The 14,346-nt window shown below is 42.7% G+C and overlaps 1 protein-coding gene and 1 long non-coding RNA gene across 4 annotated transcripts in view; one reads left to right on the top strand and one right to left on the bottom strand.

The window, feature by feature from the left end:
- Positions 1–7,311: 7,311 nt before the first annotated feature.
- On the bottom strand, positions 7,312–11,894 carry LOC118312757. Its single transcript, XR_004794311.2, has 2 exons — positions 11,540–11,894; positions 7,312–8,032 (listed from the first exon to the last, which is right to left on the bottom strand). It is a non-coding gene; the product is annotated as an uncharacterized LOC118312757 (long non-coding RNA).
- dnah6 (dynein, axonemal, heavy chain 6) overlaps positions 8,028–14,346 on the top strand; it is a 60,528-nt gene continuing 54,209 nt past the window's right edge. For 2 of the 3 annotated variants that reach the window (XM_035637613.2, XM_047334012.1), the window contains exons 1-8: positions 8,028–9,852; positions 12,077–12,159; positions 12,247–12,426; positions 12,774–13,124; positions 13,293–13,427; positions 13,547–13,643; positions 13,729–13,795; positions 14,085–14,271. In XM_035637613.2, coding sequence (XP_035493506.1) covers positions 9,798–9,852; positions 12,077–12,159; positions 12,247–12,426; positions 12,774–13,124; positions 13,293–13,427; positions 13,547–13,643; positions 13,729–13,795; positions 14,085–14,271 — 1,155 coding nt within the window. In that variant the 5' untranslated portion in view covers positions 8,028–9,797. The remainder of the gene's footprint in view (positions 9,853–12,076; positions 12,160–12,246; positions 12,427–12,773; positions 13,125–13,292; positions 13,428–13,546; positions 13,644–13,728; positions 13,796–14,084; positions 14,272–14,346) is intronic. The other variant, XM_035637612.2, reaches the window with a different exon arrangement.

Consider the following 14,346-nt stretch of genomic DNA (forward strand, 5'->3'; position numbering starts at 1 on the left):
TAACCAGGGCATCACTGTATAAAGTCCAGTTATACACAAAACACGTATAGTAAATCACGTTATAAGTTGACCACAACATTGATAATGAAAATTATTCATTAAGGATGACATAATCACTTAGGAGTCACGGTGAGACCCGTTTCAAACTGTCCCATAATCCTTGATAAATACTAATATTGACATAACTTTGGGATTAGTGTACATTACATTCATTTAGCAGACGCTTTTGTCCAAAGCAACTTACAATAAGTGCATTCAACAATAAAAATATTACCCAAAAAATGCAAGAATCAAGAGGGTACATAAAAAAAATTATGAAATAGGCAAAATCAACATTTAGTGCAGATTTTTTTTTTTTTGTTTTTGTTTTTGAGGAGTAAGGTGCAGTCTGACCAGGTGGGTTTTCAGTCTGCGGTGAAAACATTGAAGGTTTCTGCTGGGCTCGTTCCACCATTGTAAAGCTGATATGCGATTTTATGCATATAGATTAAACTCGTTTATGTGCTCAACTTTTCGGTTGGTCACGGCCTATATCTTACCCTGGGGGCTGCGGAATATACAGGGGCAGCTCCAAAAATTTGAATATGTAAATTTTTTTGTAATATAGCAATATAATATAGTTTTCCTATATTCTAGACTCATTACACAAAATGAAATAATTCATGTCAAAATACAGTATCTCAAATATTAAAAATGTGAATGTAATATAATTCAAAAATATATATTTTTTTCTATATTCTAGACTCAGTGGCCTTCAGCTCGTCTGTATTGTTAGGCCAGGAGATCAGGCCATTTGGCCCATCAAATGAAATATTATTATATTATTGAAATGATTTTTTCTTATTGAGTTGAAGGTCATAATTATCAAAACTAGATGTAATGAGTCCATAGGAAATATAGAACTTTCACTTTTTTAAATAAATTTACATTTTTTGGAGCTTTATGTAGTCTTATGTCTCTCATTATTGCTTAACCTTGTGTTTCTGCTTTCCTTTATATGCTTTGCTCGTTGCTGCTCACGTGCATCTCATTATTTCGATCTTGTTTTCTGTCACCCAGTCGTCAGGTTGCAGGGTTCGGACACAGATCCTCTCCAAGTAACCCTGTAAGTGCGGCCCTTGAGGTAGGGTGCAAAAAGGGAGAGTGCCGAGCCTGAGACTCCCAGCTGTTTGAGGGTGGAGAGGAGGATCCACTGTATCAAAAGCTGCCGAGAGGTCGAGCAGGATGACAACAGAGGAGAGGGAGGCTGTTCGAGCTGTGTGGAGTTCCTCTAGGAGGGCGGTCTCTGTTGAGTGCCCTGCCTTGAATCCAGACTAGTGGGGGTCAAGAAGGTCGTTCTGGTGGAGATATGCAGAAAGTTGGGTTAAGACAGCACGTTCAAGTGACCAAGGAAAGTACCTCACTGGGAGAGATTGGTGTAAAGGCGGATAGACGAGGAGCTGAGGAGGAGAGTATAGGACAGGTAGTTTCAGTAGGAGGGTGAGGAAATGAGCAGCGAATGTCATCTATCTTTTTTGCAAAGTAGTTTACAAAGTCGCTCGGAAGAAGGGAGGGCGGAGGTGGGGGAGCGGGGGGTTCGAGGAGGGTAGAGAAAATGGAACAAAAAGTTTTCTTGGGGTTGGAGAAGGAAGACTGAATTTTAAATTCAAAGTAAGAGCTTTAAGAAGCAAATAAAAAGGTAGAGAAAGAGGAGAGAAGAGGTTTATAGGCAAGAAGATCCTCAGGGCATTTGGATTGTGCCAATGTTTTTCAGCTGCTCGCAGGGAGGTTCTGTGAGACCGCATTGAGTCAGGCAGTTCCGTCCATCCGTCCATCCATCTTCTTCCGCTTATCTGGGATCGGATCGCGGAGGCAGCCGGCTCGACAGGGTGTTCCAGACATCCCTCTCCCCGTGCTCCTGGGTCTACCTCTGGGTCTCCTCCCAGTTGGACGGCCCCGGCAAACCTCCACAGGAAGGTGCCCAGGAGGCATCCTGACCAGATGCCTGAACCACCTCAACTGACCCCTTTCAACGCAAAGGAGCAGCGGTTCTACCCAGATCCCTCCCCCCCCCCGAATGTCCGAACTCTCAACCCTATCTCCAAGGCAGAGCCCAGCTACTCTAAGGAGGAAGCTCATTTCAGCAACTTGTATTTGCGATCTCTTTCTTTCGGTCACTGCCCAGCGTTTATGACCATGGGTGAGGGTCAGAAAGGTTGATCAACCGGTAAATGGAAAGCTTTGACAACAGACGCCCGCATTTCATACTGAAAATGTGGTCGGAGAAGGGGGCCAAAACATAACCTCCTTGGCGAAGGTAACAAGGCCATTTTGGACCTGGTTAACATGCATTATTTCCCATTGAATGAGTCACAGCTGTTTCCCATGCTTCCAGTGTCTTTGTTTGCTGAATGCACAAAGGTGTTCGCAGCTGTTCTTCTCATCAACTCCTTGGAAGAGAGCAAGACTTTCAGCTCGCCAGAATGAATTTGTGCGAATGTGCTTTTTCCTTTTTTTTTTATTTTCACGTGTTTAGGAGCTGATTTAAACCGCAAATCGTGCCTGAAAAGAAATGGAATCTGTAAGGGACAGTTAATTAAACGTGTGTTGAGTTGTTGCCTCCTAATTAGCCATGGGATCGAAACTGTGTGTATTTCTTCTGCTCTCGTCATTAATCTTGCAACTAAGTGAATTGGTTTCTGAATCACTCCATCCAAACTGTCTTGTTTGTATAATGAACTGTCAGCTTGCATGGTAATCCTCTAACTACCTTAGTCTTTTTCTTGTTTGGATACACTCTATAGTGTCCTTTCCTCTCACACACACACACACACACACACACACACACACACACACACACACACACACACACACACACACACACACACACACACACACACACACACACACACACACACACACACACACACACACACACACACACACACACACACACACACACACACACACACACACAATGCTTTTAACATTTAGCGTCAAACTATTTACAGAGAGAGTTAACTTGACTGAGGCTCAACTTTACTTGGAGATTAAGGCGCACAGCATATTTTGCATGTTTATTCATGTAAACGCCCATCAATACACACGCACACAAAAACAAGTCTGATGCTTATTTTGGACTAAATACAGGCGCGGGAGGAAAGACTAATCCAACATCTCTCTGGTACATTTTTAATGAGAGAACAAGCCCTTTGCTCCCCCCTCTCTTCACTTCGTAGAGACAGTGAATGGCTGACAAAGGCTCCTTGGGTTTTGCCCTAGAAGAACATTCAAAGCTTTGAGAGAGGAATTTTAGGGAAAGTAGGTTTTGAGTCAAAGTGCAGAATCGGGTCACACACCAAGGTAGTGCTTCAGTCTATAAGAAATTCGAGTTGGGTTTTGGTTATTTTGCCTGTTTGGTTTCAATTTGGCCTCCGCAGCTCCCTTTTGTCATTCATTTTTGATTTTTTTTAAGAACTCTATTTTATTTTTCCAAACGATAAATCAATTTAATTATTTGCAGTGTAATTCCTAGTTTCCTGCAGCCCTACTCTGATAGCCGTGTGTGTGTGTGTGTGTGTGTGCGCGCGCGCGTGCGTGCGTATGTGCGCGTGTGTGTGTTTAGGAGGAGGAGGATGTGGCAGAGGCTAAGGCCTTAGATGACTTGGCCAACATACGGTGAACATGTTAAGCTGTTTGAATCATCTATGACATTTATGTGTCATAGAACACCTCTATCTAAATTCCAGACTAATTCATGTGAGATAAACTGCACAAGTCATTCATGAAATTTGAAGAAACTCAGCGTGTTTTAGATGTGGGAAACTACATATGATTATACCACATGCTGTTTTTTTAAAGTGACTTAAAACACCCAGCAGCAGCACAACAACATTTACAGCAATTGAGCTCTACATCTGAATCTCTGGGGAAGTCATGGTATTTTACACCAGTAATAGGTTCCGGTCCCCGTCTCCCCCTTTCTCCATTGCCAGGCTGAAGGCTAAATCTCAGGAAGCACACAGGCAGCGAACTGTGTGGGAGGGAAAGCTGGGGGAACTCCAGGCACATTGCATTACCCCAGCAGAAGAGAAGTATGAGGCCCTGGCCAGAGTCAGAGAGTGTTCATGTGGCTGAGGAGGCGGCACTGCAGAAGGACCAGGTGACTGCAGTTGCTCGTTCTTTGTCTCTTCCTTTATTACTCTTTCCCCTTCTCCCTTTCTTCGCTATTGAGAATAAATAATAGATAAACTTCTTAATTAAATTTTTTACCATAATGCGTAAAAATACTGTTTTACCTTTTTCTTTTACTGCCGCTGTTACTTTTTTTTAAGAATCCTCAACAGGAAAACTAGCAGCTCCGCAGGGAAATAGAGGGGCTGCACAATGCCACCCTGCAGAAGGCCAAACAACATGTGACTCAATGATAGATAGAACCAGAAGGGGGGGTGAAGGAGCAGCTTTGCCTCTTGGAATGATCCAAGAAGTCCCCCAACTTGACTTACAGAATAAGGACTGAGTCTCCAAACAGCAAACTCCAGACACTCGGCTGTAGTGGTACAGGATTTTGTGAAAACGCGCCAGAAGCTCTGTGATCAACTGTCCGATGAGGCGCTGAAATCTTCTTGAGCTAAAATCTCGCCCCCAAAGAAGGAGATGAGTGGCCAATTTGACAACTGCAAAAGATGCTGAAAGAAATACTTGCATTGGAGGTGGTGGGAAATGTGTCAGAAGTTAAAAACTGAGAAAGATGGACACTATAAAACATACTGGTGTAACTGCCTGTTACTGTACAATCATCTTTTCATTAGCTCACACAGGGTCGGATATTTGAGTCATCTCTATCTATAAAATGGATCTTAGATCAGCAGGGTGAACTCGTGTCCTCATACCTCTCCACTCTGCGGCCCAACTCCTAGTGTCACAGATGGAGCACGAGTACAGCCGAGAAGAAGCCGCTCATGGGATGCCCTAATTAAAAGAAACATGCAGGCCCAGATCCAGGCCATGGGAAATATAATCACAAAAAAAGGAAGAGTCCGTGATAATAGATTTAACACTACTAAATAAAAGAATTTGCAGTTCTTCAAATTGACAGGGAACATGAATGTATTTTTTTTTTTCACTACTTTTGTGTATTTATTGGGTATTTTCCTTTGCTCCACGTTTATCTTGGAGTAAACATTTTCTGGTTAAATAAACCCTGAAAAAAGACTGTTGCGGCCCGCCATCGCCGTCACGCGCGAAATAACAGACTGAGAGGGAGACGGAGTTCTCCGCTGTGATGTAATAGGCGTCATTGTGTACCGTCTAGAGCCCGTTCTCGACATGCAAGTTGGGAGCGAGCTGTTTACTTGGCCCGTGCTGCTGCTGGTTGCAGATTTCTTTTGAAACTATGAAAGTGTCCCGCCGTAATTGTACAGCGGCTGCAGGACTCAGTCCTTAAGAACTTAACACATGTCCAAATTCAACATGGCGAGTGTGAGGCTGATGAGATGAACAGTTCTAAAGAGATGAGACACACGGACAGACCCACAGACAGGCAGATTTCTTGAATACTAAGCTGCTCCAGAGTGCTGATCAGCCGTTTATTCAAAATGTATGAATACTGAACGTAACAAATGTCCAAATTCAACATCCAAATATATTATAATATAATTTTTTTAACATATATAATATGTTAAAAAAAGAGTACTCTTTTATACGTTTACCATCGCACGTGAAATGTTTAAAACATTATTTTATGATGTATCATTTTTAACATTTTGCTTCGACCCCCACTGAACTTTGACCGGATCAAGCTGGACGCTGAGCCATGACATCACATTGCGCATCCGCTCTCGCAAGACATAGAGAGGCACTTCTGTACATGACACAAGACCTTCAATGCCAGCTACCTGCCAGGTACTTCTTTACATGAGTTTTAGCATGTGAGTTAAAGGCTCTGGGCAAGGAGCAGTCTTTTTTTCACCAGGCCGGTGAAAAAGTCTCAAGCAGCAACAGAAGCTTAATTCATTAATTGAAGAGCAAGGAACCTTTTTTCAGATGGCACAGATACTGAAAGGAGTGATGGTGGTGATTGCAAATACCTTGTTCAGAGATGAGAAGAACAGGCCCAGGCAAAGTAATCGCCGCTCTCTGCGACGTTCAATTGGGGGCAAGCACAATCGCCAGAAGAGTGTCAGCTGTATCCGAGGACTTAACAGTGCAGATGGATCGATATCTGAGTATGTGCAGGTGGCTTAGCATCCAGTGCGAGGAGTCGGTGGACACCAGCAGTACGGCGCAGCGGACGGTGTTTGTGCGAATGGTGTTCGAGGATTTCTCTCCGAAAGAGGAACTCCTGACAGTGCCACCGTTGAAGTCATCAACAAGGGGGGGTTGATATCTATGACGGCATGAAGGGATATACACTGAGACCCCGTTTTCAGCTGGGAGTGACATTCCTCCTGAGTTATCCGATCACAAGTGGACAGTTTTAAGTGAAGGCGAAAACACTCTCAGGGCGCGTTGAGATCGGATCTCAAAAACCACATTCGGAGGTGGTTTGAGTGGCATGGGTCCACATTCTTATAGCAATGAGAACGAGTATGACTTTTGGCCACATTGGGGATCCACTCAATTGACGCCCTCTGCGTGAGCGGAAGTAAACAGCATTTGACAGTGTTCTGAAGTCTGTACCTGCTCGGGATACGCTCCCACAAGCCTTGACTTCTTAATTGAACTTTTTACCATAATGCGTAAAATACTGTTTTACCTTTTTCTTTTACTGCCGCTGTTAAATTTTTTAAAGGAGCGTCATAATTCCCTACATGTCGATGCAGAGATGGCATTTTAACAGTGGCATGTTAACACTGCTCCCCTATACATTTTGATCAGCTTTGGCTCAGGAGGTAGAGTCATCTATCCACTAACCGGAAGGTTGGCGCTTCAAATCTTCCAGCTCCCACCATTTCGATCCTTGGACAAGACAGTCAATCCTAAATTGTCTCTAATGGCTCTCCCGACAGTGTTTGGCTGTGTATGAATGTTACAGAAAAAGCGTGGTCAATATGAATACGGTGAAAGTGCTTTGAGTGGTCGGTAAGACTACAAAGGGTCTATATGATATATACCATTAACCATCGCAGAGGTGTCCAGAGAATTAAGTGCCTGACTGGGCCCTTCAAGGACTGGCAGAGCCTCATCCAGGTCCTTGTGGTGTTGATGTTTGTAGAAATTGGCCATAGGGGCTCCGGTCAGAGAGCACACAGTCATCAGTTGGGTTTAGGTTCTTTACTGGCAGAATGCAAATGATACATTGGTGCATAATCATTTCTGAAATAAAACAGAAAAAATGTCTGAGTCATTACTATGCCTCAATTAGCATTAACCAGCATTAATAAAAGCCACTTAAGGACTATACATGAGGACTGAATATTTCTATAACTCGTATTGTAGCTATTGTCACAGTATATGCCTCTTTCTAGATGAATGCTGACACCGTGGGCTGTGAGGCACTTGAAGAAGGCGCCCCAACGCTTCTCAGTCTTCCTTCCTATCTTGACCAGGTAAGACCTGAAACAATCAACACCTGTTGAATAGAAGGGTTGGACAAGGAAGTCTGAGGTGCTGCGGTGGCAAGTCTGCCATCTGAGGGACCTTAGGTTGAAATCTCCATCGCTGGCCGGAGGGACAGTTGAGCTGGTGGTGTCCGACAGCCTGACAACCTCGCAAAATCCAGTACTGCCTTCGTAGTTCTGCATACACACGCTCTGTGTCTGGATGCAGCAGACGTTCAACCATGTCTGTGATGAGTAGCTTCGTTGCTGGGTGCCTGGGGACTGGCACAATAGGATGGACCTCTCCTATGCTTTGGGTCGCGCACTGCAGCATTACCAGCAACGGAGGCGCAGCCCCTCTGGTAGCGTGAGCTGCAAAATCCACAGCATCACCCACTGAACACGCTGCACCCAGCAGAAGCTCCAAAGGGACAGGTTCGCTCCTCCAGTATTTTGAATGGTTTCTTGTTATTGAATGGTGTGACTACTGGAGGCGTTCAGTTTGGTGGGCTCTGCAGCAGAGTTGTGTTCAAAACAGAAAGTTGTGAGGTCACTGTGACATTTGATTACCAAATTCTAATAAGTTCATCCTTGACTTCAAGTGAACATCAAGAGAACGTTCCAAGTTGAAGAAATATCCTAAAGGCATTCTGGAGATATCACATTCATGACCAAAAAAACCCCCTGTTTTGCTCATTGACCTTTGAACACCAAATTGGTATCAGCTCATACTTGGGTCTAAGAGAATGTTTGTTCCAGATGTGTTGAAATTCCCTCCGGGCATTCCTGTTCAATTGTTGATAACACAATAGTGATCTTGACTTGTGATCTTCGACCACCAAAATCAAATCAGTTCATCCTTGAGTCCAAGTTAACCATTGCAACAAATTTGAAGAAATCCCTTCCTGACATATCACGTTCACGACAGTGATGCTGACGGAGAAATGGCATAAATAGAAAGGCAGTTTGAAATTAATTTTAGAGTGGACAAGAAATTATTTTTTGAATATAGTTGCCAGGACCAGCAGCATATTGGGAATGTCACACAGACTGAAAGAAGAAAGGTGATATTAATATGTTGTATTCTATTCCTTTATAGTCTTCAGCGTCCCAACAAAAATAGGACCTGTCTTATCATATTATTATTATTAATGTCATTGCATCTATAAGTGTCAGTATTATTATTGTAATAATGAGAATCTGCATGATGGAGCTTAAAGCAATGATTATACTACTGTTCTCTCTCTCTTTTGTCTCCCCCCCTTTCTGCCCACCTCTCCTCTGTTCCCCATTTCTCTCATCTCACCTCAACCGGTTGAGGCAGATGTTCCGCCCACAACTGAGTCCAGGTCTACAAGAAATATCTTCCTGTCAAAAGGGATTTTTTCTCTCTCTCAACAGTGGCCAAGTGCTGCTCATTGTGGGATCTGTTGGGTTTTTCTGTAATATTGTCTGATATGTAGAGCATAAGATGACTTTTTTTTATAGTTACAAAATAAAAACCTTCAAAATACATCCTGGTCTTTATTGCAGGTCCATATGATGTATGACTGCCTGAGTAAAAAACAAAACAGGCAGATGAAACATAAAAGCAGCAACTAAACTCTTGCTTAGTCATGTTTGGGTACCTTTCGAACATCATTCTTGCATCTCCAAGTTAAGCTTTGGAGCGGAAAAAAAAGATACCAGTTTCGACAGGAGATGGCGCTATAGGCTACGCAGGCTGTTCTACGACTGCGACGTAGAACAGTAGAAGAAGTGGAGGTCGCGAACCGTAATAAACGCAGCAACAGTTGCCTCGGCAACATACACATGCGACACGATGTGCGCTTGGCAGTGGCGAAAGGGACCACGGAGAGGAGTTCATACCACAGAATTCATAGTACTTTAAATTCGGTTCATGCTTTGCGCAGACGCAGAGAGAGACACGTCAGTCTGATAAAACAAGTCAATACGCGACCGTGGCTCGGAGGAAGACTCCGACAGCGGGCACAGCCGGTCGGTCATGTAAGTTTTTCAACGTCAGGACTTATTCGGCAAAGTTATGTCCCTCTCGCATTTTGCGCATTAGAAGTTTTTTTTTTTTCTTCCGCAAAAAAAACAAAAACAAAACTTTTTGGGGAACTAGATGAGCCCCCGATCTAGCCAATGGCAACCCCGTCCGCAGTGTCCTTTGTTTTTTTTGTTTTTTCTTTTAATTTTGTGTGTATTGTTTGCAGCTCTCTGTGGGGAACGATTTGAGTATCACGGGGTAACAGGTGGATTGACCCCCGCGTCATGGCCTCTCCACCTCCGACGACCTCTCTGCCGAGTCTCCCCGACCGGAGCGGAGGTAGGCCCCGGCTAATCCAGGCTTTATTTGTTATCTTCATTGGCTCCGTGTGTCCAACCCCCCATGTATACCACTTTTTGGGATATGTCTCATTTTTTTAGTCTCACCATTTTGATCAACTCAAAAATCACCAAAGACGACGATGCAGTGGAGAGCGCATTGTCCGGCCAGTGCGCCTGCCACTGCATCTCCTGGGAAACCGGCGTTAAAGTGCAACACGACCCCTTTCAATCTTCAATAACTTGTTTTAAAACACTCACAGAGTAGGGTTTCAGTCTACCGATTATTCCAACGATTAATCGAGTAATCAGATAAAAAACACTTTCTCCCTATCAAAGAGCAAGTAAATATACCAAGGAGAAAAATACATGTATTTATGGCTATTACAATGCATATTTTAATATTATCTGTCAAAACTAAACCCATTATGTGAGTTTAGCGGCCATGTTACTGTACATTCTGAGTTTTAAAGAGAAAATAATTCAGAAATGCAAAACAAACTAATGAATAAATAAACGTAATCCCACAGTACGTTAATCTAAACGCAATTTAAAACTAAGGCATAAAAGTTAATAATAATATTATAAACATTGCTTTAAGTTTCCGTGTTACAAGTTTCAACCCAACTATAGCTCAGGCATGAGTAAGTCTTTACAATCTTCTTGTAAGGCTTTGTGGCACACACACACACACACACACACACACACACACGCAAAAACACACACACACGCACACACACACACACACACACACACACACACACACACACACACACTGAGAAGGATGTTGAGGGGATTTTTGCCACGGCTGTGAAAGTTGTGAGAGGATGTCATAGACACACGAGAGGTGTTTTGATGTCAATTCACAAATGAGCCAGCTATTGAAAAAAGAAAAACTTGAAATGTGCATAATTCAGGAAATAGGTAATTCATTACCATGACGTGCTCAGTTTATTTTATCATTTAAATTTTTGGAAACAAACTCTCAGGTGTGTAATACAAAAGGGCTGTAATTCTGTAAAATGGCAATGGTTTGAGATCCCTATGATGAAAACCCAAAAAGTACCTAAAGATTGAAATGGGTCCCCTGTATTGAAAACAGGCCCTAACAATGCCTATAGTGACAGGCGCACTGGCCAGACATTGAATTCCCTGTGCATATTCCAAAACTGAAAGAATTCAAGTTTTCGAAATGGAGCTAATTAAGATAACAGCCGCGAAAACCAGACTGTCTAATATTAATATAACTTTCACCCCAGTCCTTTACTGTATTATGAAATTGTGCTAGTTAGGTCTGACATGTCAAATACAGTATAGCCAATAAACCTTTGTAATTCAAATTCAACTCGATAAGGAATGGTGCCTGCTGAAAGGCTGAAGCTAAACTGGATTGCTGGCTTGAATTTGGATGAAGAAGCTGGATGAGAATAGTGAGTCGGAAAAGTGGGAAATGGGTGTGTCTAATTAGTATGAATGGGATTGAATAAAAGTTAAATAAAATCATGTATCAAGGATGTGGACCATTTTAAGGTTTGAATTAAGTTTGTAGCTCGTAGTTTGAATGATAAGACTTAAAAACTGTCTAGAAAAAGTATGAAAATGTCCAAATCCTGTGTTAGACCGTGTCTGTGTCAGGCTGCAGTGAAAGGTTGCCACGGTGATAGCAACATTCCTTTTTTTCTGCTTACCTGCTCAAAATGTTGGCATGATCCAGTAGTTGGTTAATTAGAATTAGTACAGTTGTAAAATTAAAACAGAATTAAAACATTCCATCATGATGCAAATGTGATCTTCCCCACTGATACAATGATCAAAGGATCCCTGTCACACACACTCCTGTGATCTGTGATCTCATCGCATATAACAGGTAGGGAATCTTCCCAGAATCCCATTCGAGTCATGCAGAGAGGTGACACACTGAGTTACTTGACCACATTTGAAAATACAAAACCAGACCGAGACCACCACTCGGAAAGACAAGCACAATTTTGGAGGTATGTCTGAGGTAATACGGTTACGACAACATGACAAGAATGAGCTGGTTCATTGTTTCACCGCTTGCGAATGTGTATTGTCACGTCGCCTGGAATTCCAAAGATGGCCGCCAACAATGTTTTCCAGCTTCCAACATTCACAACTTACCAATAATAATAATAATAATAAACTTGTAAAATGCTTCCAGCATTCACACCAATTAAATGTTCTTCAATTCCATTTGATTTCAGCCCCAGAGCGGCTCCTCAAGCTCCCTGAACTACACAGCTCCGCCATGCTACCAAGACCCCCAGCCCATGTTAAAGACCCACTGGTATGATTTGGCAAGAGACAATAACTCATAATTTAGTACTTCCTATATGGATCTTTTGTAGATGTCACTTTTCTCTCCTTTATTTAGGCTGTGCAGAAGAGACGTGTTGCACGGAAACAACCTAGTCTCAACCACTTAAAAGCCCGTGAGGGGATGCATTTTCCTGGCTGGTACACTCAGTCACCTTCACCTCAACAAACGGGGCAGCCGCACAGTTCCCAGAAACAGTCATCTGACCACCTGCCTCCTCTGCCATCCACTACAAAGGTCAGTGACTTACATGTATGAGAAGAAAATCATCATTGCTAAAATGTCCATCATGCATGATGGACAGGTTGCTATGATGTTAAGTCAGAAATCTCTAAGATGTAAAGGCAACGTTAAAATCCAAGAAATTGTGGCAACTTTATCAAGCTTCGATGCTCATGTAGCAAATCTCCTTAAAATGTGTGACTAAATGTAGCGTTAAACAAAATGGTCCTCAGAAAAACAAGCACTTCTGCAAGTGGTTGACAAAACTTCTGCCAAAGCCCAAATATTGATTGTTCATTTCCCTCAAAAAAACTACTTTCAGGAGAAAATTCATCTTCTCCTGTCTCTAAACCTCTCCACAGTTGTCCCGGAAAGTGGCATCAACCCCGAGTCTCCCCAAACAGCCCTTTTCCATTAAGACCAGTGTACATCTAGATACTCCTACCACCGTTCAAGTTTATGAATACAGTAAGGATGACTTTTTGATGATCAGTCATGACGGTGTGGTATCAGTGCACAAGGACGAGTGTGGCTTTGTGACCCTGGAGCGCTGGGAAGAGGAGTACAACTACCACTGCAAGATAATCCGCATCCCCTTCTTTGCCCTCTTCAAAAAGTGGAAACCTTTCTATGTCTGGCGCACCAAGGTTCGTGCCAAGAAATTTCATTTGGCCAGGGAGTCCCTCCGAAACCGCTCATTCATTGTCAGTCAGGTATGTGTATAAACCGAGGTCTGAATTTTGTCTCAGTCTGTTTTAATTGTCATGCACTGTAAATATGCACAATGAAAGAAAAGAAGAATCTTTGCGGTTTACAGCTTGGCTCTAATGTCTGTAGCATGGATATGATGTTGTTATTAACATGTGCAAAATGTCATACAGGCTCTAAGTCCAGCACTGATAGACATCAGGAAAATGTGTCACCAAATTAGTGACACGGGCTTGTGTCACATAGAGAAAAAACACACTTACACACTGAAAGAGTTCCAGGAAACCCAGGACAAAAAACTACAAGAGGTGCAATACATTTATTGTTCCAGATGTTTTTGTCATGTATATTAATGCTTTTTTGTGTGTGTGTATGGGTGTGTGCATCTTCAGAAAATCATTGACCTCATTTATTTTATTCCTGTCAGATTTTGAGTGACTTGACTAAGTTTGAAGACCTGGTAAAGGAGGTGACAGTTTGTGCCTGTCACAACTTCCTGGCAGAGCCTCAGACTAATAACCCAAGTGCGTATTTACAGTGTATAATGAACATGCTTAAATGTACATTCATAGACCGACTGCAGTGTTGACGATCCTCTGTTTGACACAGGCGATCAGAAGGACCAGAAACTGATAAGGCAAATCATGCAGCGGTTTCTCTCTAGCCGCCTTGTCTGGTGGGTAAAATATTTACTTCTCTTTACTTTCCTTTTATTCTGTTTGCTCTCTTTTTTCCATTTGTGTTCCAGGCATACATTCTTCTTCTTTTTTTCATATAACCAAAGATATTTTGATATTTTATGTTCTCATTGGAAAACCGATTTGAAAAACAGCATTTTAATAGAGCCACCTTTATTGTAATAAGCAACACTTTTGCTTTTCCTGCAATGGCAACTCTGAATGTCATCAATCAGACACGTCTATGGCAAGAACCCAGTCCAACCCTTCTGTCTCTCACCTACTCAGCTTCATCCGTCTTGTTGACTATTTGGTCGTCAACACCCTGCACACTTTGGTGGTAAACGCAGTGACCAAACTTCTGGCTGAGCTCCAGGAACAGGTACGTCAAACGCCCAGCTACGCCGTCATCCGGAGCTGGAGCCAGCACTCTGAGGCTGTCAATGACCCTGCTGATCAAGAGATGGATACGAAGGTAAGGCGTTGGTTCAGAGTTTTCACAAGTGCTATATCTGCCAAGCCTTATCAATTGCAGCAGGGCAGTATTCTG

This window comes from Scophthalmus maximus, chromosome 8, assembly GCF_022379125.1.
Source record: "Scophthalmus maximus strain ysfricsl-2021 chromosome 8, ASM2237912v1, whole genome shotgun sequence".
Taxonomy (NCBI): domain Eukaryota; kingdom Metazoa; phylum Chordata; class Actinopteri; order Pleuronectiformes; family Scophthalmidae; genus Scophthalmus; species Scophthalmus maximus.